The sequence below is a fragment of the Pipistrellus hanaki genome, assembly GCF_964339955.1.
Source record: "Pipistrellus hanaki genome assembly, chromosome: 1".
Lineage (NCBI taxonomy): Eukaryota > Metazoa > Chordata > Mammalia > Chiroptera > Vespertilionidae > Pipistrellus > Pipistrellus hanaki.
Genome location: NC_140503.1, coordinates 92,429,404 through 92,455,701, shown reverse-complemented (window position 1 = coordinate 92,455,701; position 26,298 = coordinate 92,429,404). Strand labels below are relative to the sequence as shown.

The 26,298-nt window shown below is 40.9% G+C and overlaps 2 protein-coding genes across 10 annotated transcripts in view; one reads left to right on the top strand and one right to left on the bottom strand.

The window, feature by feature from the left end:
* Positions 1-3,900, bottom strand: part of LOC311618793 (uncharacterized protein) — a 78,130-nt gene extending 74,230 nt beyond the window's left edge. For 5 of the 6 annotated variants that reach the window (XR_014794361.1, XR_014794362.1, XR_014794363.1 and 2 more), the window contains exon 1: positions 3,770-3,900. The gene's annotated coding sequence lies outside the window, so the exon portion shown is untranslated. The remainder of the gene's footprint in view (positions 1-3,769) is intronic. The other variant, XM_084876422.1, reaches the window with a different exon arrangement.
* EPC1 (enhancer of polycomb homolog 1) overlaps positions 1-26,298 on the top strand; it is a 105,119-nt gene that overhangs the window by 25,115 nt on the left and 53,706 nt on the right. For 3 of the 4 annotated variants that reach the window (XM_084875858.1, XM_084875857.1, XM_084875860.1), the window contains exon 1: positions 4,076-4,607. The exons of the other annotated variant lie outside the window; for it this stretch is intronic. In XM_084875858.1, the coding sequence (XP_084731984.1) occupies positions 4,455-4,607 (153 nt within the window). In that variant the 5' untranslated portion in view covers positions 4,076-4,454. Of the gene's footprint in view, positions 1-4,075; positions 4,608-26,298 lie in introns of those variants that run through there. 4 annotated transcript variants of the gene reach the window in all.

Sequence of the window (26,298 nt, the reverse complement as noted above, 5' to 3'; positions counted from 1 at the left end):
TTAAAGGCTAACAACAATTTATATCTATTGAATAGTTACTGTGGGCCAGAGATCATTGTAAATGACTTTACTTAATCCTCAAAACATTCCTCAAAACTGTGAGGTAGCACTTAGATAGAAATAGATGAGCTGAAGCCAGAAAGAGAAAATAGAAGGAATGAATGAAAACCTGGAGACAGGAAAGACATTGATTTGTAAAGATGTTGAGGAGATGAGATAATGAAGAGCTTGTCTTAGGCAGTAATGAGAAGCAATATTGGGCAGAGCACAGGAAAATTGTGAGGCCTTCACAGCCGTGCCACACACACATATAAGAGAAAATGAAAAGACTTAATGGGATGGAAAAATAAAAAGTAGTTATAAATGATTTGGGGAAAGGATACAGATGGAAAAGGGGCGGGGGGCACTTGGACTTGGTGACATGCACTATGAAGCCCTGAAGGGTGGTTTGAACTGTATTCTTCACATCCCCAGAGTCCCACAACCTCTACCAGCCATGATGAGTTCTTACGAGCCACTATTAGCATACAGCACAGTGTCCTATGAAGTAATGAATTAATAAAAAATGAATTGGGCCCAGACAGTGTTGCTCAGTGATTGAGCATCAACCCATGAACCAAGAGGTCACTGGTTTGATTCCTGGTCAGAGCACATTCTCAGGTTGTGGGCTCGATCCCCAGTGTGTGGTATGCAGGAGGAAATTAATGTTTCTCTATTCTTCTCCCTTATTCTCTCTAAAATCAATAAAAACATCTTTTTAAAAAAATTTTTAATGAATTGGAATGGAGGTTGTTTCTAGGTGGGACTATGATTAAGACATTAGTAATGGAAATAATGAGGCAAATCCCAGAAACAATTTCAAAGGAAAACTAAGAGGGTGTGGGCACGTATTAGACATGTATTAGATATATATTTCAGGTTCATTATATACAGCAACTAGTGTCAGAGCAGTTGTATTTGACATATTTTAGTTTGTTGTTGTATTTGAAATGAATCACATTTCAGGGTAATGACACTTTAAGTAATTATTTTTACCACTAAAACTTATGTCTCTTTACTTTCTACTTCTACTCCCTTGATCCAAGTTCTTCTTAGTTTCCCCTGGATTGTTGTCGGAGTTTCCTATGAACTCCTGCCAAATAAACCTTCTTATCTTTAAGCACATCTCCCATGCTTTTGTTCATACAGTTGCCATTTCCCATGAATACCCTTTCTTCTACCATTTCATTCCCATTAGCAATTGGAATCCTTGTCATCCTTCAGAACCAAATCACCTTCTGTCTTCTCCATGATTCTGATCATCCTAGCTAGAACTGATGGCTTTTCTTTCTGAACTCCCACAGAACTGCATCTGATCAGTTGGTTAACTGTGTATCCCCTTATCAACCTTTTATTTGTATCCCCAATGATGATAGTGCTGTGTGTTACCTATTTAATAAATATGACATGAATTAAAAGTATTTTAAAAACTCCAAATCTCTTCCCATCCAAGAGTTTTCCTTTGAGGAAAGTTAGTAGCCAGCTTTACATTAGTATGTATCTTTTGTAATATTGAAAATGTCACATCACCATTGTTGGGGATACTTAAGACAATGCGGGGACTCTATGTTGGGAATAGAAAAAGTTAAAGGCTGTGCAGGATTAGCCATTTTTGCAAGGAAAGTTTTGGTTGGATAAAGGCTAAAGAAAAAAAGCCTGAACGTGAACCTTTATTGCTGCACTCCTGTCCCTTATGAGGGAGGAGAGTGAATTGAATATAGGGACTTCAGCCCAGCTGGTGTCACTCAACCTATGAACCAGAGGTCATGGTTTGATTCCCAGTCAGGGCACATTCCTGGTTTGAGGGCTCAGTTCCTAGTAAGAAACATGCAGGAGGCAGCCCTCCTCTCTTTATCTCCCCCTCCTTCCTCTCTGAAGTAAAATTTAAAAGAAAACAAGGACTTTTAGCCTTTGGATCCTTGGAAACCCAGGGCACTGAATTGGATGGGGAACCGATTCAGAAAGAACATGTCTCTTAGCAGGCATATTATCTGCAAAAGGTCAAGTTTAATTTGTAAGCATCTCTTTCAACCTCCTTTGGGAGGTGATTCTACAATTTCTAGGGAACAAGAAACTTAGTTGTATGATGCCCATTATTATTAGTATAGGATCTGGAAAATGTTATCCATAAGCTGTTATTTTTAATGAAGGTTAAAAACATATTCATTTCTTTGGTGGTTTGTTCATGACTTACGACTCTATTTTATTCCATAAAGTCTTGGGTTCTTCAATCAACCAAATTCTACTAGGATTTTACTGTAGGCTGGAGAGGACTACTATACTTCAGCCAATGTTTTCAGAACTATGAAACCTGTCTATATAGGTGCCATATTCCACAGTGCAATTGGCAATTGGCAATTCTTGAGGATCCTAGATTGTGACTCTGAGTCTTTACCCATGCTGCTTCCCTTGACTAAAATACCTTTCTTCTTTTTTTTTTTTTTTTTTTTTTTTTTTTTGCAAGGTTAACCCATAGTTATCCTACATAAATTTTACTCAGATGTCATCCCCTCCATAAAGCCTTCCTGAATGCTTTCATTAGAGCCACTCCCCCAGGGATTGGGTGACACTCCTGCCTGTTTCCATGGTAGCCTGAGCTTTCATCAAAATACTCACCTCTGGTGTGGGGTTTGTCATCCACAGGTCCTCCTCCCACTGTGTAAGCTGCTGATTACCTGTAGATGCTAAGTAATCAGCAGCATACTTCCCAGGCCCTGAGGGTTCAATAACTGTTCACGGAATGAATAAATGCATAGTCTTATAGAAAGTGTAATCTGCCTGTACCTGGCAGATGTGAGTTGTCAATATTAGTCGTCGGATAATTTTGGAGAGCTGTCATCTATGTTCTCCTTATCTTCTTCCTACCTGGTAGGTAGTAGAAAAACCAGCCTGAAAGGGTCTTATCCAACCCACTATTTAAGAACAGTGATTATTTTTACTATGTAGATCCCCTGGAGAAGAACAGACTGAAACATTTTTGTGTCTCAGTGAACATTTGAAATTTTGCTGTCAAACTTATTAAACCCACCTCAACCGTCTTTCTGGTTTTTAAAATAGCCCATAGAAAGAGCTCTCTGGGGAAAACCATTTTCATTTGTAATATAAATCAAGTGTTAACAATCTATCACATCCATCTATATCTCTTCTAATAATTCAGCTTTTCCTGTTTTTCTAGGTTTGGCAGGAGTACTACAGGTCTTTCTGATTCAATTGTATAGTTTTTCACAGAACAAATGATAAGAATAAGTGTGAACCCATAATTATGTTGAAGCAGCACTTTCTTTCAGGACAAACAAACAAATAAAACAAAAAAAATCATGAGCTTCCTATAAAGAATTGGCTCTAAAATCTTGAAATAGGTCTTGCTATAAATTTCCCCCCTAAAAGTTATAGTGGCTGATGATAATTATTCTCTTTGCTTCAACTATAATAAAAGGGTGAGAGGATGCTTTGATAAAATGCATAATTTAAAAACAAAGCAAAAAAAAACAAAACAAAAAAAAACACAACCCTATTTGGGATCAGAGTGTGATGACAGCCCTTAGCATTGGGCCCGGTGGGTGGAACTGGCCAGTGATGGGATGCGATGCCTGTGAAATGCCATCCAGAGTCTCACTAAACATAAAAACTGCTGACAAAAGTTCACCTGAAGTAGCATTTTTCCCCTACTTTCGTTTGCATGTTTTTGTTTCAAAGACCTAACGCCTAATGATAACGAGGCCTCACCCACCAGTTGCCCCGCGAGCGCCGCTCGGGACCCACCGCCCCTCGCGCCGGCCGGGCGGGGGCTCCCGGGCCGCAGCGCCGCCTGCGCCTCTCCCGCCGCGGCGTCCGGGCGTCCTGCGCGCAGCGCCTTCCCGGCACCTCGCCTGCTGCCTGCCGACGGCGCCGGGAGGGAGCGGGCGTGAGGGAGGGAGCGCGTGCGGACGGCGAGCGGCGGCCGGGCTCTGGGCCCCGGCGTCCGAGCGCCCGGACCCCGCCGGCCCCGCCGCCTCCGCGCCGCGCAGGGCGGGGGCCGCGAGCAGCCGGGCGCGGCCGGCGGGCGCCGGGGGTTGACGGGACGCGCGCTCCGGGCCGGCGCCCGTTCGAGCCCGCGCCCCCCTCCCCCCCCCGCGTGCCCGCGCCGCTGCGCGATGCAGTGTGGGGAATGGCTGGGGTTGGCTGAAGAGCGCACAGTGGAGTTTTAATGTCCGCCATGTTGGCCATGGCGTATTGAAGAGAGCGAGCGAGCGAGGCGCGGAGCGGCACAGCCTCCCACCCTCCCGGCTGCTGTCAGGGCCCCGGACGGCGAGCTCTGCGCTCCGCCCCTCAAGTCCCGGCAGCGGCAGGCGAGTGGGGACCGATCCCCCGGTTCTCCATGATCCCGCTGGCCGGGGCCGTTTCCCCAGAGCAGAGAGGTATCTGCTGCGCCTGAGATGAGTAAACTGTCGTTTCGGGCGCGGGCGCTAGACGCCTCGAAGCCGCTGCCGGTTTTCCGCTGTGAGGATCTGCCCGACCTGCACGAATACGCCTCGATAAACCGAGCCGTGCCGCAGATGCCCACCGGAATGGAGAAGGAAGAGGAGTCGGTACGTGTTAACTCCCCTGTCCGACCCATCTCCAGGCCCCGCTCCCTCTGCTGCCGGCGGCGGCGGCGGAGCACCAAACCCACACAAAATGGCCGCCATCTTCTCTCCGCCGCCGACTCCCAGTCGCCGGCCGGCCCTTTCCCCCGCTCCTCCCGGCCTCGCACTCCGGCCGCCGCGGCTAGACGGGACCTCCTCTGAGGCCACCCGCCGACCCCGGCTACTGGTACCCGGGCCCTACGGAGTTCGGGAGCCCGAACGGCACAAAGGGGTCACGTGACGGAGCCGCCGGCAGCCATTTTGTGGTCTCAGTAGTCGGGTTGGGCCTGGTGCTTCTGGAGACGGGAACGGGCTGGGTCGCGGTGGGGTGCGGCGCGCCGGGTGAGGAGGACCCGCCTGCAGGCCGCTCCGCGGGCCACTGGGTGGCGCTCTAGGGCCGCCTCGGCTTTCGCGCGCCTTTGGCGCCTGGGAGCTCCGGTTCCGCGCTGCGAGGGGGCGTTGCGCTTCCTGGTGGCCTGGCGCTGCGGGGCCCTGTGGAGTCTGCGGAGGCTGCCCTGGGGATGGCCAGAGGTCTCTGAGACTGCCGCCCCGCCCTGCAGCGCAGTGTGGAACGGACTGCGTGTTTGCCCCGGCGACTTTTTCAAAGCAGATTTTCTGTAAACTTGGCACTTTTGCATCCATTCTCCCCCAGTTCTAGTTAGTGGGAGGATAATAAACTACTGTCTCTGAGTTTTTCTCAGATCCTTGAGAATATGTTCAGATGGTTGCAGATATTTTTATTAGTACTGGCTCGTCTAAAACCTGTGATTTTATTACCGGATTTCGTTTTGTGTGTGTGTGTGTGTGGTTTTTGTTTTTTTAATAAAGTTTTAAGTTCGCGTGCTTCACAGGGTGGAGAAAACGCCCACTTCAAGTAGATGTTACAGATCTACATTTCAAAAGAGGATCCCTTCTTACCCATAACTTTGCTAAAGAAATCTTAATGTTAAGATGTCTAAATTGGATGGGTTTCAGTATTTAAATAGTTAGAGCTAATAGACATCGTACCAGAGCTGTGGCTTTACCTTGTCGTGGAGGTTGGGTTCAGACATAAGGATAATAGAATCTTCCTCTCATTTCCCCCAGATCCTTGACAGTATAACTTGATGACTTGTAATCCTAAGGAATTGCAATACTTGGTTTTCAGGTACAGCCGTTTAAACAGGGTGCAGTGTATTGACAGTTCAAGGAAGTCGAGGAATCGCTGGATTTGTGCCCTACAATTTTGTTGTGGAAAATTGTACTGTATTACCTCTCTTTGGTACTGTAAGAATTTTAACTGTAGAAATTATACTCTGTAATGTTGACTTTTGAAAATAAAGCTGTTTAAACTGGGTTGTTTAACCTTTTAAAGTAAAACAATTCTGACAGTCGAATGTTACTTTTCAGAGTAGTGTCTTAAATATAACTTTACAGGTAAGCTGAATAATAAGTGTATGTAGTAGTGGAGATTGTCAGTACATTGAGATAGAACCTCTTATTTTACTTGTATCATCTTTAGTGTAGAATGGTGCCATTTGTTTATTTTTAAATAAGTGACTTGTTTTTAAAAATTAAAGTACTTGTGGCTGCAGAATCTTGTATTTGGTTTTATTTTTGTTTCTGTTTATAAGTTTTACAGATTATACTTTAAATTTGGGGTATTGCAGTTACACTGCCCTGGAAATTAATTTCTAGTTCAAGGCAAGGATGGGGAGAGGCTTGATAAAAGCAATATAGCACTGTATGTAGTACACTTAGAAGTTTAGTTAAGTTGTGCTTTAGTTAAAAGTCTTGGGCAATCCCAAGAGCAACAGCCTGAAATCAGAGTTGGCTTCAGCTGAAGTATCAATATGCTTTTTAAGTTTTACAGATAAGTTTTGTGCACTGAAATAATTCTGACATCTTACAGTGCAATAGATATCATTAGTTTTTTACATGTGGAGTCCCTATTTTTGAGGGACATGAGGGGTGGGTTTTTTCACACTACCTTTTTCTGTCATCTATTTAGAATTTATTTCACTTCACATCCAACTAAAACTCTGATTCGTGAAGCATAGGCCTCAAGAATAGATAATGAATTTAGTAGAAGAATGTGAACAGTACTAGGTAAACAGCTGCTTTCCAACTCTGTGGTTCATACTGATAGTTAATGGCTATATAAATCACAATATTGAAAGTAGCATGTTTCAGAATTATGAAAATGTATACCAAGAATAAAGGTCATTGAATTGAGTCAGCCTTAGAAAAACAAAAACTCGCCGAAACCGGTTTGTCTCAATGGATAGAGCGTCGGCTTGGGGACTGAAAGGTCCCTGGTTCGGTTTCGGTCAAGCAAGGGTCCTCAAACTTTTTAAAGTGGGGGCCAGATCACGGTCCCTCAGAGAGCTGGAGGGCCGGACTATATGAACTACTAATTCCTACTGTAACACCTCGGCTGCGCTCACTGCCCAAAAAACCTGGCGGGCCGGATCAGACTCCTCTGCGGGCCGCATGTGGCCCGCGGGCCGTAGTTTGAAGACCCCTGGGTCAAGGGCATGTACCTTGGTTGCGGGCATATCCCCAGTAGGGGGGGTGCAAGAGGCAGCTGATCGATGACTCATCGATGTTTCTAACTCTATCTCTCTCCCTCTCTGTCAAAATCAATAAAATATATTTTTAAAAAAAGAAAAACAAAAACAAAACCTTTTTGATAATTTACTGATACATGATACACTTCTTACAAAGGATTAAAACAAACTCTTGCCTTTGATTGACACTTTGTTTATGGTGTCTTTTAGGTAGGAGTGACCCAGAACCTGAATCAAGTGTCCCATAATCCAGTTGTTGGTCAAAATGGAATAGATTTAGATGAGGAAACTTTTGTATACACCACCTCATTAAAAAAGCATTTCATGATCAAAATATATCTGCAAAATTGTCAACTGAGCTATACCAAAAATATGGTAATTACTGTACTACCATATTTTGTTTCTATGGTAAACTTGACAGAAATTTTACATCTTAACACTGGGAAAATAACATTTATTAATGTAATCCCATTTAACCAATTTTTATAATATAAACTTAATACACTGACATAATGAGGCATTCCTCTTAATTTTTAATAAACTAAGTAGAATTCTCCTCTTCACCTCCTAAATGAATTTTTCTCAACTTTGGAATTTAGTTATTAGTGTTTTTGTTGTTGTAGAATTGAAAAGTAATTTCAGATTATAATAGAGGGACTTGATTGAGATCTTAGGTGGCAGGGATTAAATGTCTGAATTGATATAATGTAATGTGTTGTAACTTAATAAATCAAAAAAGTAACAGTTGAAGGTTTTAATGAGTTACAGGAGTAATTTTCAAATCATTGGAAATCAGTAGACTGAGCTATAAATATGAAACAAATGAGTTTCTTTAGGGGTGGGTGAAAAGGAAAGAAGTTAAAGCATTTGGGGAGGGGGCAAATGTTGCACCATTATAATATTTCCCCATTATAATATTTTAACTTTTCTTTAAAATTATAATCTTTAAGGTCTTAACTTTAAAATTGGAAGTGTTAAAATAATAAATACAGTGCCACAGTTTTACCTTTAATTGAAAGGAAACTTTTCTAAGATGTCAGTACTATTGATTTTTTAAAAATTATTATTAGAATTGGAGCTTTATGTTAAGTTATAATTCTCCTTTATGGACATTTCTCACTTTAGGAATGACATTCTGAAACTGTTGGTTTTAAAGTGATATTTAACAAATTGGAGTTACCTGGTTCCTATAGTGGTTTAACTTACTGCATTGGGATGAATGCAGGCTGTGTGGCTGCATTTATTATAAGGGACAGAGAAGAACCGTTATTGTCCTTGCTTAGACAGTTGGGTAGGCCATGTGAGGTAATTAACATGTTGATGGTATCACATTGATATTACCCTACACAGCCACCTTAAAATTGGGGTTTAGCCAACACCTAGTTTGAATTGGGTTCTAATTAGATGGAATAGTCTCATACACTATCCTTTCTCGCCTCTTAAAATTATATTCTTCATTATTGGCCCAGTATACAATCTTATTAAACCCAAGTTGAGGACCACTTACAAAGCAGATAGGTGGTTTTTGTTTTAATTTGGAGGAAATTGAAAATGTGTACATACCTAGTTTTTTTTAAAAAATAAGTTTAAATTACTTTATAAACTTAAAAGTTTGCTTTCTCACCTTTGAAAGAAATTAACGTATTTCCTTTAAAATTTTGTAAACCAAGTTTTTTTTTTTAATAAACCAGACAAAATCACAAGTAATTGAGAAACAGTGATAAAATCAACTTTTTACCCTGCCCAAGGTATTTTTGAACAGAAGTTTCTAAGTTGGGGTTTTGAGAGTTACATGAAATGATTCTGGAAGACAGTGGATTGCCATATATGTATATAAAACTTTTGATGGTATATTTTTCTAGGGAGAAAGTTCATATTTGTCAGCAATTTCTCAAAATGTTGGAAATTGATTGGTGGGGTTGGAGGCATGGAGAAAGCCAAAAATGTATGCCCTAGAAGTTTCAAATGGAATTATTTTTTGTTTATCAGAATGGCAGTTTAATTACATGGACTTAATAGGAGAAGATAATTGAAAAATTAAAGGGTCAAGAAGAGACAAAAGGAACCTCTTGAAAACTATAGTGCCTGGGTGCCTAAAGTATTAATATTTGCTCCCGTTTCAGTGTTCTATTTGATCTTTAAAAATTTGTATGAGTACCATTTGTACTCTCATTTTCTTATAAAACAATAATAGTGAAAATTATTATGTAGCTAATGGTGTTTGTGAGTGCTTTGTGATATGTAAGAGAATTTGTGCTGAATTGTCTTTTCTCTGTTAATCAACAGGACTTAATTAACTAAGAGTACCATCTAAATATAGGGTAGCTTAAATTTTGTAAACAAGGAATAATAATCTGCTTACAAATTCATGAATTTGTGGCTAGGATTAAATATTAAACCAACCACTCCTACCATGGACTCGGTTTCAGTGTTATCTTTTTCATTCTACCACATTATGTTATGTAGTAATAGTCATTGTAAAGAAATAGATGGAAGGTATATGTGTGTATGTATGTGCATACATAATGGCAGGAGTTTTTGTTTGTGTATATAAATGTGGTTCTGATTATATGGTTCAGTTTTCCTAAAAAGTTAAGGGGACTTGTTATCAGCAATGGGTAATTGGTTAAAACAGTAATTGTAAAGCAGAAGGTAGCGTTTTAAAAAGGGCAATAATGCCATGAAATAATGGTGTAGTTTGTGATTTTACTTCTTAAAAGAAGTCAACCCACAGCTTTAGCTGGTGTGGCTCGGTTGGTCATCGTGCTGTGCCCCAAAGGTTTGATAGTTCCCTCACAGGGCAGGGCACATGTCCAGGTTTCAGGCTTGATCCCCGGTGGTTAGCCGAAGATGTTCTGCTTTGACATCAATGTTTGTATCTCTCTCCCTCTTTTCCTCCTTCCTTCCCTCCCTATCTACTTCTCTAAAAATCAATTAAATATATTTTAAATTTTGAGAAAAAAAGATTTGGGGGTCAAATGAACTAAGAGTCTTTAAGTGCACAAGTGGTATGAAATACAGAGACAAAACTAGACAGAATATGTCTTACTGCTAAAGTAAATTCTTGAACCCTTAAAGTGTGGCTTAACAATATCTTACAGTAACTTTTCTGTAAGAATAAATTTATGGGGAAATCAATGAGTAAATAAGTGATTCAAATTTTTAAGCAACTTGCTAGAACTACTTTTTGAAGCTATGTTATTTTAAGCACATTTATAAATTGTGGCAGATCTAAGGAATTTCATCCACCAGCCCCACTGTAGAGGTAAATGAAAAACAAAGTTGTGTAGTTAATAAATCTAATATGACCCATTGTCTGGAATTGTACCTTTGATGAATAGGAATACATTCACTTCATTAAAAGATAAAGTCCTTCAGTTATTTGTTATGGAGGTTATCTTTAATAAGTTTGGTTCAATTTTGAATATGCATGGTGACATAGTTTGCTGAATCTTGCAACAGATTATTAAAGCTAATCAGTTTGGTTTAATTTCCTTTAATCAGTAGAGCAAGTTCTGGCTGAAGAAATAAAATGTGGCTTTGCAGTGAATCCAAGGCAAATATTATCTGAAGTTTAAATAACCTGTGAATGATTTGATATAGGTTCAAGTGTTTTCATATATTGGGATGAATTATTTTGGAGTTCATTTTATAATTTTGAAATCATAATCAGTCAGCCAGTATTGTTCAGTGGTTGAACGACAGACCATGCACCAGGAGGTCATCAGTTCAATTCTTGGTCAGGACACATGCCCGGGTTGTGGGTTCTATTACTAGTAGGGGCTGAGCCAGAAGCAGCCAATCAATGTTTATGCTTCTCTCTCATTGATGTTTCTGTGTCACCCTGTCTCTCCATTCTTCTCTCTAAAATCAATAAAAACATATTTTATATATACATGTCATCTGAGAAAAATGTACTACTTTTTGAGGCCTTAGACAAGTCAGTTACTCTTACTAAATGAACTTCAGTAAAAGGCAGCATAAGTAAATATGCTGTATTGATAAATTTCATTATTATCAAATACTAATAGAATGTTTAGAATAACCTTTTTTGTTGTTGACTCTCAAACACTACTTGTATTTATACAGTCCCTTGTATTTGAGATCGTCAGATATAAACATGTTAGATGTATTCTCTGTCCCTAAAGAGTTGTATGATATAGTCATAAAAATTGTCTTTTAAGGTTATATAACTTTTAATTGGGAAAAGCATCAAACTGGGAGTTATTAGACTCAACCTCATCCAGCTTCCAAAACTGTGTGTGCATACATGCTCCCACTCATCCAGGTTTTGTTAACTGCAAAATGAAGTACAACTATGATTGTTTCCTGTTGTGGGTATATTGTGTTACCAATATATTTGTGTTTCCAAATGTGTATTATGTGTTTATAATTATAATTAATCAAATATTGAATTAGCTAATGACTTCTGCATATTATATGAACATTATTTACACAGAAGTAGTCTGAGTGCATGGATAACTGGTTTTCGTTTTATAAATTGTGGCAGATATAAGAAGTGAATTTCATCCACCAGCCCCACTTTAGTAGGTAGATAAAAAATAAAGTTGTGCTGAAACCAATTTGGCTCAACGGTAAGAGCGTCGGTCTGTGGACTAAAAGGTCCCGGGTTCAATTCTGGTCAAGGGCATGTACATTGGTTCCGGGCACATCCCCGGTGGGGGGTGTGCAAGAGGCAGCTGGTCGATGTTTCCCTCTCATCGACGTTTCCAGCTCTCTATCTCTCTTCCTTCCTCTCTGTAAAAAATCAATAAAATATATTTATAAAATAAATAAATAAAGTTGGGTAGTTAATAAATCTAATATGACCCATTGTGACTAAATCCTCTCCTAGAGGATTTAATGAATTTAAATGGGTCACAGAATGCTTTTAGTATTATGAGAATTTTAAATGAGAGCCAGAATTTTGTAGTGATGGTTGCAAATTTCTGCTTTACCCACAGAGTAATAGAATCTAAAGGGGAAACAATATAAATATGGCTGTTTTGAGATCTAAAGGAATAATTTGGTCATTATTCTAAATGTTCATTGGGGATATTTGAGGTAAGGTATGTTGTACAAAGGCTGAGAAAATGTACAAAACCATTTTCATTCACTTTTATAGCACATAGTTGTTGCGTATTTGCTATGAGCCAAAGACTGTTAAATAAAGGCCTTATGGGTACAGTAGTGAATAAACAAGGTTCCGTTTTTCGTAGGTCTTACATTCTAGAACATAGGCTCTATGAGGGCAGGAATTTTGCCTGTCTTATTTACAATGTGTTTTCAGCACTTGAATTAGTGCCTGGCACGTGGTAAGTGTTCAATGTTTGTTTATTGAGTGACCAAATTCTGATGGGAAAATACAGACAAAAGGCAAATGAATAAAAGTAAAAATATATATATAAGACAACTCTTATGTGGCTTTGGACAAAATAATACAGAATTTCAGGTGGAAGGAGAAGATAGTTTCCTTTGCATAGATGGTCAAGGAACATTTCACCCGAACTTGAATGGTAGGAATGAGCCAGCCCTGTGAAGTCCTGGATGAAGAACATTACAGGCAGAGAGATTTCCACATGCAGAGAGCTTGAGGTAGACACAGAAAGCTGTTATGAATAGAGCAAAGTGAAAAAAAGGGTTGAGTAGTATGAGATGAGGATTCAAAAAGTAGTCACGGGGTCCATGCCTATAGGCAAATACAGGGAGTTTTGATTATTTTAAAATGAAATAAGGCATTAAAAAGTTTCAGGCAAGGGGAATGACATGATCTGAATTATGTTTTTTTTTAAGATAATTCTCCTTATATGGAGAATGAGTCATAGAGTGAAGGTTGATGGTTTTAATTTAGTGTGGAGATGAAGAGAAATTGGTAAATTTGAAGTGTATTTTGAAGGTAGAGCCAAAAGAACTTGTTGAGCAATTTGAGTGTACTAGATGGGGAAAAGGAATCAAAGATTAACCATTTTTACCTTGAACAGCTGGATGGATAAGTGATTGGGCCCCATACTAAGATAGGGAAAATTGGTGGAGGGAGGATATAGAAAGGATGGACTGTTAGTCATCCATATTTAATTAGAATATGCAAGAATGTAGTACATTAAAGCAGTTTGCACAAGAGGTGTATAATCTGAAAGTCTAGTGTATAAATGACTTTTAAAGCTGTGCCCTGGGATTCAGGTAGAAGAGGAGCTATTAGTGAAGTAGGAAGAAAATGAGGATAAATGTTTCAAGGAGGGTAAGAATATTGACTATGTCCACTGAAAAGATGAGTAAGCGGAAAGTGACTGTTTCATTTGTTTAAGTGGTGGGAAGAAAAGTTCAATTTGAGTAATAAAAAAGAATGAATGATGCATAAAGGTGTCACAGCAAATATAGATGACTCTTTGGAATAGTTCTACTACGAAAAGGAGTACAAAGAATACAAGGTGGGAGCTGGAGCGTCAACAAATGGTTTCTTTTAAAAATTACAAAGCTCTAAAAAAAAAAACACTAGGAGAGGGAAGCAAAACTGAACCTTTGAATTTTCTAGTTACTACCTAGAAAATTTCCAGACTGCAAGTATAAGTAAGGGAGGTTAAAGTGGCTTCACCTGAGGCGGAGGCAGCCAAGCCCAGAGTGGCCAGTCCAGGAACACCCAGACCCGGAGTGGCCGGGCCCGGAGAAGCCGGGCCCAGAGCAGCCGGGTTGGGAGCAGCCAGGCCCAGAACAGCAGTAGCCAAGCCCGGAGCATCCAGGCTGGGAGCGGCCAGACTCGGAGCGGCCGGGCCCGGGGCAGCCGGGCCCAGAGCAGCCGGGTCTGGTGCGGCCAGGCCTGGAGCAGCAGCTGCCAGGCTGGGAGCGGCCAGGCCCGGAGCAGCGGCTGCCAGGCTGGGAGCGGCCAGGCCCGGAGCAGCTGGGTCTGGTGCGGCCAGGCCTGGAGCAGCGGCTGCCAGGCTGGGAGCGGCCAGGCCCAGAGCGGCCGGGCCCGGAGCAGCCGGGCCCAGAGCAACCGGGTCGGGTGCGGCCAGGCCCGGAGCAGCAGCAGCCAGGTCCAGAGCAACTAGGTTGGGAGCGGCGGTGACCAGACCCGGAGCAGCTGGTTGTGGAGCGAACCAGAGCAACAGAGGCCAGGCCTGGAACAGCCAGGCCCGGAACAGCTCGCTCCTTGCCTGCCCCTGCCCCACAGCTGCCTCTTAGACATGGCTGGAAACTTTTGTGGGAACTTGAGGGTCTGCTGAATCAAGTGATGAAGGCCTAGATCTGGATGTGTTGAGTTAGTATAGGGCTGGGGTGTTGATCTGTGAGTGCCTTGGGTGGGGCCTGGATGAGACTGGTTGACCTATTTGGAAATGTCTTTTGTGTGAAATGTATCATTGGGCATGTGGTGGCATTATTGATATGAGAAAATGCTAAGTAACTGATTTACTATCTGAAAAGGGATTTACTATCGGGGAAAGGGAGGAAGGAAGAGACTGAACATAAACTGCACCTATGGATGAGGACAATGGGGGATGGGGAGGGGACAGAGGGGGGGGTGGGAACCTGGTGGATGGGGGAAGAAATGAGGAACCTTTGTAACAATATGAACAATAAAGATTGATTTTAAAAAATAATAATAATAAAATAAAATGAGTGAACTGCCCCCGAAAAAAAAAAAAAAATTGGCTTCAGAATAGGGCACAAGAGATGCACAGAGAGATCCCCTTAAGTCTCTGGCTGAAAATTGATCTATGAGGAAACTCCCGAGGCTGCAGGGGGGAGAAACTGGAAGGAAGGAGGAGGAGCAGTCCTGGGAGCTCACAAAAGACTGGAAAAACTGTATGTTGTATATTCAGAGTGGGAAGCCCTCCTAACATAATGAGCATCAGATAAGAATTCTCAGAAGGATTATTTCCTTAGTAGTGGAGTCAGCTCTAAACTAAAGACTATTCTGTACTCCCCTAACAAAGATTAAATTCTTGCCTCAGAAGGATCACATTAATTTCAAGTAATTTATATTCCAAAGTAAAGCTTAACAATGTTTAAAGGAGTACTAAAAGTTTTACAACATAATGTTAGGGACCCAATAAAAAAATTAGGCATGCAAAGAAACTGGAGAATATAATGGATAATTAAGGGGAAATTAATAAAATTAAAAAAAAAAAAAAGAAAGAGAGAGAGAAATAACCCAGGTGAAAGGATTAGTAGATAAAAAATGTTAAAATAGCTATTATAATTTAAAATGTTATTAAAAATATATAATAGAATAAAATCATTAAAAAGGATAAAATTGTCTTAACTCTTCTTTCCTACTCCAGGACTTTGCACCTAAAATCTATTTTCTGTTTCTCTCCTGGATCAGTTATTTAAAGGGGTTGGTCACTAATTAGAGTAATTAGTTGATAAATTGGCAGTTTATCCTATGATTCTATTTTCTCTATGAAGTATGAGATGAGGTCATCACCTCAGAGTGAGGGGACCTTAAGAGAGACAAAGGTAAGTGTGGGAAAGCTAACCTACTAGAGAAATGTGGTAGTATTGGTGAATTAGCTGAGGGATATTTGTGGTCATTTAAAGTGAGACCAGTTAGCCCTGATCAATTGTTTGGAGCTTCGTTGCTTGCGTCCAAAGGTCGCTGATTGGATTCCCAGTTCAGCCCTGGACCATTCAGGAGGCAACCAATCTGTCTCTCAATCTTAATCTCTCTTTCTCTCTCTTTCTCTCTCTCTCCCCCTTCCCCCCTCCCCCTCTCCCTCCCTCTTTTCTTCTCTCCCTTTTCCTCCCTACCCTTTACCCTCTGCCTTCTACCTTCCTCTCTCTTTAAAATCAATGAAAACTTAAAAAAATAAATAAAGTGAGACCAGTTAGCTCATTTGGGCAATTGAATGTAAGTATTGAACTTGATTGAGTTCAAACACAAAGTAGGTATATAATTTTTTTCTAGGGTTACTCAGCAAATATGAAAAAGGAAAAGAGGATTGAGGCAATTCAAGTATTTGAGGTAGATTATCAGGATAATAAATCTTGGGATCTAAACTGGCTAAGCAGGGAGAAAACAACAGGTAGCAGATGAAAAGTGGGGAAGTGGTAGGACTCATTGGAACAGAGTTCTATGAAATAGCTTTGTTGGAGTTGGTGAAACTAAATCAGGGAGATAGTTGTTAAAGAATGAGATGTTTAACTTCAGATTTTAGAGGTGGCATGATTATTAGTGAAAGCAAGATCTAGAGTATAATCACAGGAGTGGTGACTGAGGTAGAGAAAAGATTAGTGTGGGTGAGAAGGTCCATGGTACTAGATGTATTATCCATACAGACATTGGATAAGAATGATGCCAGAAATGTAGTAGCAGTTGAAAGGACCGTGAGTGCCCTAACCAGTTTGGCTCAGTGGATGGAGCGTCGGCCTGCGGACTCAAGGGTCCCAGGTTCGATTCCAGGCAAGGGCATGTATCTTGGTTGCAGGCACATACCCAGTGGGGTGTGTACAGGAGGCAGCTGATCGGTGTTTCTCTCTCATCAGTGTTTCTGACTCTCTATCCCTCTCTTTTCCTCTCTGTAAAAAATCAATTAAATATATATTAGGGGGGGGGGGGGGAGAAAAGACAGTGAGCTCTGTGACTGAGAGTGTATATGACAGTTTTAGGGGGAGAGGCTGATGTATGAACTTCTGAAGGGTTATGATTTTTGAAAGGAAAACAATAAAAGGACTAGCAATGGAAAGAGAAGCAAGAGGATAAACACTTAACCCATCTGTTAGTATGTGAGGCATGGGAAAATAAATGGTTTCTGCTAGAAAGGGCTATAGTGTAGGGAGTACTGTTTTTAGAAGACACTGACAGGTATCTGGTAGGGCAAGAAAATGAGGGAACATTGAAAGAAGTTGAGAGGGGAACCAAGATGGCGGTATAGGTAAACGCTGGTACTGCCTCCCACAACCTCCTAAAATTACAACTAAAATACAGAACAACCATCATTTCACCTGAAAGCTGGCTGAATGGATGTCCTAGAACTAAGAAGTAAAGAAGAAAGCACATTGAGACTGGTACGAGGGGCAGAAGCATGGAACAGGCTGGTCCGGCACTCACATGGGCCATTTTTTTTAATTCAGAGGGAGATTGTCCCTGTGGAGGCCATCAAGGGGAGCAAGGAGTCCCAGCTCTACACCCAATTCCGTACTCAGGGCCCAGTGGGGATTGTGGCTAAAGGACAGGGAAGCTGCTGGAGACTTGGGTGTCACTCTTGAAGGACTGAGCATGAACTTACTCAGACTCGCTTCCTCTGAGCTCCAGCAAACCAAAAGGCATTGGGGGCTCATACACATCCAGGAGAAACTGGATTATCGGGCAAGAACTTGGGGGCCCCTTTCTACCAGACAGGTCATTGTTATGCTGAGATCTCCCCTATCCCAGGGCTGACTGACAACCATATCTCAGTCCCCATCAACCTGGAGCACACTTGGTTCCACCCTGGTGATTCCCCTGATTCATCCATTTTGACTATCCAAGCAGCAGCTTTTCCATGTGAATGGCCTGTTACTTGGCTAAAATTCTGTCAAACAAGCTTCAGCTGGTGACAGTGTTTCCCAAACTTACCAAAGGCCCAAGACTTAGCATTAGCACCAGCCTGCCTTGCTTCACAGCTGGGTCTTGCCTGTGCACTTACAAAACCCAATACAAATAGGAGGAAGCTGCAGATCTCTCTGTAGCTCCTGCTGGGTGGTCCCAAGCAATGGCTGACTTTGCACCTCCCTGGAGACCCAAGAGCCAGTGCTCCTGGTGGACAGCTTCAGACCATAGCAGATTATAACTACAAATGCACAAGCAACACACTCAATGGGCAGACTCAGAGCGCACCATAGCCCTAATGAAGCAAGTCCTGCTCCATAGGGGTGTTTCCTATATAGCAGCTCTTCCATTGTAGCCACAGCTGGTCCTCACAGCCAACTGGTGAAGTCAATTCCTCCCAGTAACAACAGCAATCAAGCCTTAATTACAAGACTGTGCACACGGCCACAAAGGGGCACACCTAGAGTGCCCAGCTTAGGTGATTAAGGAGACTGAGCCACTGGGCCCTACAGGACACCTGCTATACGAGGCCACTCTACCAATTCCCAGAGACATAGCAGCTCTACCCAATACATAGAAACAAACACAGGGAAGCAGTCAAAATGTGGAGATAAGCATTTCACAAGTTGAAGAAAGCAAATTAATGGACACAGAATTCAAAACCACAGCTATAAGTTTACTCAGTGATCTTCATGAGACCTTCAAGAGACTTAGTGAGACTTTAAAGGATTATTAGTGAGAATGTCAAAGACATAAAATAGGACAAGTCAGAAATTAAGCATACACTAACTGAAATGAATAATTTACAGGGATTCAACAGAAAAGGATTCCAAGAATCAAATCAATTACTTGGAATATGAGGAAGCAAAAAACACTCAAGCAGAAGACCAAAAAGAATCCAAAATATGAAGATAGTGTAATGAGCCTCTAGGAGAACTTCAAGTATACTAATATTCACATTATGGCAGTAACAGAAGGAGAAGAAAGAGAGCAAGATATTGGATACCTATTTGAAGAAATGATGGAAAACTTCCCCTGCTTGATGAGAGAACAGAGAGTCCCAAACAAGAGGAACCTAAAGAGGCCCACACCAACACATCATAATAAAATTGCCAAGGGCTAAAGACAAAGACAGAATCTTAAAAGCAGCAAGAGGAAACGGTTAACTACCTACAAAGGAGCGCCCATACAACTGTCAGCTGCTTTCTCAACAGAAACTGCAGGCCAGAAGGGAGTGGCAAGAAATATTCTAAGTGATGAATAGCAAGGACCTACAACCAAGATGACCCAGCAAAGCTATCATTTAGAATTAAAGGTCAGGTAAAGAGCTTCACAGACAAGAAAAAGCTAAAGGAGTTCATCACCAACAAACCAGTATTACATGAAATCTTGAAGGTTATTCTTTAAGAAGAAGAAAAAGAAAAATATGAACAATAAAATAGTAATAAATACTTATCTGTCAATAATTGAATCTAAAAACTAAACGATTAAGAAATCTAATGAACAGAATAAACTGATGTATAAAATAGAATCAGAGGTGTGGAAATGGGACATACTTAAAATTCTCAGAGGGAATGAGGGTGGGGGACAGGAAGAGATTAAGCAAAGGTCTTATATGCATACCTATGAGCACAGACAGTAGGGTGACAAAGACCTGGGGTATGGTGGGAACTGGGTAGAGGGAAGACACGGGCGGGGGGGTGGGGGGGTGAGAGGGAGAGAGAGGGACATCTGTAATACTCTCAACAATAAAGACTTCAATAAAAATTTCAAAGAATACAATAATATATCTAGAAAAAAAGAGAAAGAAGTTGAGACATAAAGATGAGTTTACTTATAATATCTTTATTCTAGAGAACAGAATGGAAGAGTTTGGGAAGGTGAGAAAAGAAAAAAAATGGATCAGACTGGGAATATTGAGATGAGAATGGTGATAAGAACCAGGGTAATGCAGTTAAGTCTTGAACTTTGTTGGTAATGGATATTAAGAATGGTGGGGTTTATCCAGCCAAACTCAGATGCACAGACAGTTCAAAATATCATTCTACCAGATATTCTGAACTGTACTGGACCACTCTTGCAGCTAGAGATATAGTACCTGTAGGAAGTTCAACCCCACTAGATAGAAACTGGTGGCTCAGTGAACTCCAAGGAGTATCACTTCTGCTGCACAGTTGTGTAAATACCTTTACAATGAAGGATTTTTCTTTTTATACAGCATACTCGTTTCAGAACCTTTGGGGTTGCTATTGAATCTGCGAACTCTCCCTCCTCTACTGTAGTTCTCAACAGGCACAGGGACTATACCATTGTATAATGGGTATGTGAAGGGAGATGGGTGGGTACTTCTCTAGGTTCTTAAGAGTGATTTGTATTTGAGAAGCTGTACTTACAGAACTACATTTGAGAAGCTTCAGTGTACCTGAATCCAATGTCACTTTCAGGACATTCTGGAAAACTGAGGATGGTTTTGATTGTCACAATTTAGGGAAGACACTGTTGGGCTCAGGAACAGTGTAAGTTCCACCATGAAAAGGATTGTCCTGCAAAAACAAAGAATCACCCACATAACTTTTGACTATCCCATAAAATATCCCAGTAGGTGAAATTTGATGTAATTCAAGGCATTTGGATCTACAAATTCCTGTTAAAATATTAAAATGCCCTCTTTATTCTAAAAGGTTTATAATTTCTTCTTAACTGGTCTCCCCACTTCATAGTTTTCAGATTTCTAAACCCCTCACAGTTATCAGGGTGTTCTTTTAAATATGTGAATCTGACTATTACTTTGATACCTAAAAATCCTTAAATTGTTTATTTTTGTGGGAGAATAAAATGCAAAAGCTCCTTAATGAGCTTTAATGCCCTTGGCTTCCATATCCCAACTTTCCTTTAACTTTCCTTAAGTCGTGTATTACCTATTTATTGCTGCATAACAAATTACTCTCAAATTTAGCAGCTGAAGGAAAGAAAAAAAAATTTCTGAGGTCTAGGAGTCTTGGAGCAGCTTACTGGGTAAGAGTGGCCCAGGGTCCTTCACAAGGTGTTAAGGGCTGCAGTCTTCTAAAGCAGGGGTCTTCAAACTACGGCCCGCGGGCCACATGTGGCCCGCAGAGGAGTCTGATCCGGCCCGCCAGGTTTTTTGGGCAGTGAGCGCAGCCGAGGTGTTACAGTAGGAATTAGTAGTTCGTATAGTCCGGCCCTCCAGCTCTCTGAGGGACCGTGATCTGGCCCCCACTTTAAAAAGTTTGAGGACCCCTGTTCTAAAGGCTTGAGCTCAATCACATAGTTGTTAGCAACCTCAATTCCTTATTGATTGGTACCCCACCATTCTTAATGAGCTTCTCCGTTATTGTATCGGTGTCATCACAGCATAGCAGCAGGCCTCACCTTAAGGGAGTGATACAAAACCCAGAGGTCACTTAAGACAGAAACTACCATCTTTTATGACCTAACTAGAGGCCTGGTGTACGAAATTTGGTCACTCGGGGTGGGGGGGTGTCCCTCAGCCTGGCCTGCACCCTCTCGCAGTCCAGGGAACAGGCCTAAGCCATCAGTCAGACATCCTTAGTGCTGCTGTGGAGGCAGGAGAGGTTCCACAGCTGTAAGCCCAACTTCTGGCTGATTAGTGATCCCCCTATGGGAGCACACTCACCACCAGGGGCAGCTCCTGCTTTGAGTGTCTGCTCCCTGGTGGTCAGTGTGTGTTATAGCGACCGGATGTTCCACCGTTTGGTTGTTTGCATAATAACCTTTTATATAGGATTTTGTAAGCTACATACCTTCACTTCTGTCATATGCTATTGGTCACATAAACCAACCCTGGTAAAAATGTAGGAGGGAACTATACAGGTTGTGAATGCCATGAGATAGGGATCCTTGAAGGCTGGCTATCACAGTCTCCACATGCAGAGTATTTTCGGCTTCTCCCCAAATCCACCAAAGTCTCATCCCATTACAGTATCAGGTCACAGTTCAGAATACCCAAATTGGATTCAGGTGCAATGAGGCTTCTCGGATGTAGTTCTGTAAGTACAGCTTCTCAAATAACAAATTCCTCTCACCCTAAGAACCCAAAGAGAGGTATCTGCCCCATCTCCTCATATACTCAGTACATATAATATTGGGTTAGGCTTAGGATAATTGTTATAAAACATTCCTATTCAGAGGAAGATAGAAGGTGGGGGCAGAAGGCACAAGGGTCTGTGCCTACTGGTATATAGCATTTCTGAAATCCAGTCAGGCAAATGATGGTAGTTCCTTGGTTGAGTATCATTTATCATTTCCTGGGAATAATTCACCAAAGGCTCTCAGCTTTGCCCTTTGCATTTGGATCTACCTTCTATTCACTTTTTCCTTTTCCATTAAAGGTAGAACATGTTTGTTACTGATTTTTCTTAGCTTGCTTCCTGCCAAAATTTTTGGACTCTGAAGGCCTCTTTTTATTTTGGATCATCTCTTGTCTCTCAGTTCAAGCTGGCAGTGCTCCTAAATAGCGTGTTTCCCCGAAAATAAGACATCCTCCGAAAATAAGACCTACTTACAGGTTTCCTTCTGAGTGAAATATAAGGCATTCCCCCCCCCCCCCCTGAAAATAAGGCCCCCTAGGCTCTGTCTCAGAATGCTATTGCTAACATTAGAGATTTGGTCCACTGATTCTGAAAGAAATGGAGTCACAAGAAATTCACCAGGAAATTCAGGAATTGGATTGTTATGATGATGTTCCAGAAGATGATGACATGATTGCCACTGAATAAATGAGTAAATTCTTGATACTGTAGGATTCACAGTTTGTCTGGTTTGTGTTGACAACTACTTTACTACCGTACCGTATACGGGTAATAAATTTCCTTTATTTTCATTTAACAATAAATGTGTACCGTATTCTTCTTCATGGAAAAATAAGACATCCCCTGAAAATAAGACCTAGCGCATCTTTGGGAGCAAAAATTAATATAAGACACTGTCTTATTTTCAGGGAAACAGGGTATGTATTTCTCTTAAAAAACTCATGAATATTGTTGAGGTCTGTTCTATTATTTGGAAAGCCACACCCATAAGTGCCTTTGAGATAAGCCTCTCACTACCTTGAGCTTCTACTGGAGACAACACTACCCTTAAACTTTCTTTTTTTTTTTTTTTTTTTTTTTTTTTTGTTAATATATTTTATTGATTTTTTACAGAGAGGAAGGGAGAGATATAGACAGCTAGAAACGTTGATGAGAGAGAAACATCAACCAGCTGCCTCTTGCACACCCCCTACTGGGGATGTGCCCGCAACTCAGGTGCATGCCCTTGACCGGAATCGAACCTGGGACTTTTCAGTCTTTATTTGACCCTCTATTTTGAATGATAGCCTTGCTGGATACAGTAATCGTGGTCTCAGATCCTTGCTTCCCATTACCTTGAATACATCTCTTCATTCCCTTCTGGCCTGTGTTTCTGATAAGAAATCAAGTCTAAGCCTTATGGGAGCTCCTTTGTATGTAGCAGTTTTCTCTTGCTGCCTTTAAGATTCTCTCTTTGTCTTTAATATTTGGCATTTTAACCTGTTAACCGAGCGGGACCTATAAATATGTCAAACATAAACAATATCGGGAACAGGTAGGATGTATGAATACGTCCTTGAAATATATGTTGCACCCCGAGAGGGACAATATATATTTTTTGTAATCTTTTTTTAAAATATTTTATTGATTTTTTACAGAGAGGAAGGAAAGGGGAGGGATAGAGAGTTAGAAATATCGATGAGATGAGAGAGAAACATCGATCAGCTGCCTCTTGCGCACCCCCCACTGGGGATGTGCCGGCAACCAAGGTTCATGCCCTTGACCGGAATCGAACCTGGGACCTTTAGGTCCAAAGGCCGACACTCTATCCACTGAGCCAAAACGGTTTCGGCTATTTTTTTGTAATCTTTATCATTGTTTGTAAAATTTATAATTTTTTAATTCGACGTGTCCATTTTTTATGTCAGTATTCTTTTCTATTTTTTTTTGTAATTTTGTATTTTCCTTTGTGCTTTATATATATAAATAAATGAAAATATATATATTTCATTTGTTTTCATTAAGTATAAATAAATAAAAATAATATGAAATTACGTCCTTTGGGCGTGACGTACTGACACGTCCTAGTGAAAGAGTACGCGCCCGTTACAGGTTGCGTCATTAAAAAGGGAACTCCCCGGTTAACAGGTTAATTATGATGTGTCTGGGCACGGATCTGTTTGGGTTCTTCCTTATTTGGGGTTCTCTCTGCCTCCTGAACTTGTGTTACTTTTTCCTTTACCAGGTTAGAGAAGTTTTATATTATTTCTTCAAATAACCTTCTCTATTCTTTTATCCCTTTTTGCTTCTTCTGGCACACCTGCCATTCTAATATTGTTTCATGTTGTCCCACAGCTTGCTTAAGCTATCCTGTTTTTTAATTGTTGTTTTTTTTTCTTTTTGGTTCTCTAATTGAGTGATATTTTCAACTCTGTCTTCTAATTCACTGATTTGATCCTTAGCTTTCCTTGATCTGCTGTGTATTCCTTCTCATGTGTTCTTTATTTGTGTTATATCATTCTTCACTCGGACTCTTCTTTTTTCATAATTACTATGTCTCTTTTTCATACTGTTGAGCATTTTTACCATCATTACTCTGAACTCTGTTTCAGATAAATTTCTTATCCCTGCTTCATTAATCTTCTGGAGAATTCTCTAGTTCTTTCATTTAGGGGTGGTTTTTTTTGTTTCCTTGTTTTGGTTGTGTGTTTGGGTTTGTTACTGTGCATTGGGTAAATCCTCTAGACTTCTCAATCTCTAATGAAGGACACTGTTAAAGGCTGTTTCTGACTAATTGGACCAGGTAAAGACTCAAAGCCTCCAGAGACCACCTCTGTCTACAGACTAATAGGATTCTGACTTGAACTGCCCCTAGGCAATCGTCCTCATTGTGGTGAGAGGTTTTTGTTGTTGTTGTTGTTGTTTTATTAAACAGGGTGGGGCAGTTGCTTATGCCTGGAGGCCAATTGTTACTTTTAATCTCCTAAGTGGCCTCTGGGCAAAGTGTTTTCCAATAGGATGTGTTGACTGTCTTTCCTCCAGGCAAGGCAGATGTCTATGTGGGAAAGATGTCCTCCACTGTGTGAGGGAATTACTTAGCCCAGGAAACGTGGGGTGTCTTCCTTTTGAGCTCTATCCCTTGAGTACAAGGAAGGTGGCTCCATGAGGAATTTTTGTGTGTTGGCCCTTTAAGAGGGTGCCTGAACATTCAGCTTCCACTCCCTAGTAGACAGACCCCACTGCTTTTCACAGCTAGATGTTATGTGGGCACCCTCCTCAGCTTGGTGCTCTCTGCTGTCTCTTCTGTGAGTTTTCCATTGATTACTCAGGAAGCCTTTCGGAATTTCAGTTGTAATTCCAGCTTGTTCCTGGGAGCGTGTCTGTGCAGCATCCTCCTACTCTGCCGCTGCCCATGCCTCCTTTTGATTGCTCCAAGTTTTCTTCAACTATGGGTTTATTTCTTGTTTATTCCCTCTACAAGTTGATTTAGTAACCTCTTACTGATCCCTTAGATCTCAGTTCTAGATATCTACCCATTAGGATAGGTCTGTTTCATGCTCGCATAATAATCATATCTTAGCAACTACTGTTTAAACTTCCTTTTCTTGTGATTATTTGCTTAGTCTTTACCATCTGACTGAACTTCAAGGACCTTTATCTTCAGAACTTAATGCTTCCATTATTTGTTAATTGAATGGCTAGATTTGTTATTCATGTGATTTTTTTTTTTCTGAAGATGGGGCACAATAAGAAATGTTTATGATAGAGTTATCATTCTTAATGATAGAGTAGGCTTACCTGTTAATTTATTCATAAGAAATGCTTATGATAGAATTAACAGCTTAATCTGTCCCAGAGCTGTGTTTAAAGATTTAGGAGCATAACTCTCACTATAATTTAGTGGGACAATGACTGTTCCATTAAATTCTTTTATCATGTTATTTCTATGTGATTAGACACATCACATAACTGCTAGACCTTAGTTTTGTCATTTGTAGAAGAAACTTGAACTACTTGATCTATAAGCTTTCTTTTGATTCATGTGTTCAGTGACATTAAGGGTTTTTCTAATTATGAGACAGGATAGGCAAGGCTGTGCTATAAACATACAATCCTAAAATATTAGTGGCTTTATAACAAATTAATTCCTAACACTGTGGTGCCCATAGAGTTAATTTGGGGGTTCTGTTCTACATGACCTCACTCCAAGATCCAGCTGACAGAGCACCCTCCATCCTGAACATTAATGGATACTATAATAGAGGAAAGAGTCTGGAATTTTTCATGTCTTATATCAGTTATTAAAATTATCTGCTCAGAAGTTACCTATCACCTCAACTCAAAGCTCTATGGCCAAAACAAAAAAGAAGTCTTACAGCTCCACCTAACAATGGAACCAGAAAATATAATCTGTTTTTGTTTATATAAAAAGCCAGTGTCGTGACAACCAGGATGATCAAATGACTGGTTACCCATGAGGTGCACTGAGCACCTAGATCCCTTCCCCACAGCCCACAGGCTCCAATCGC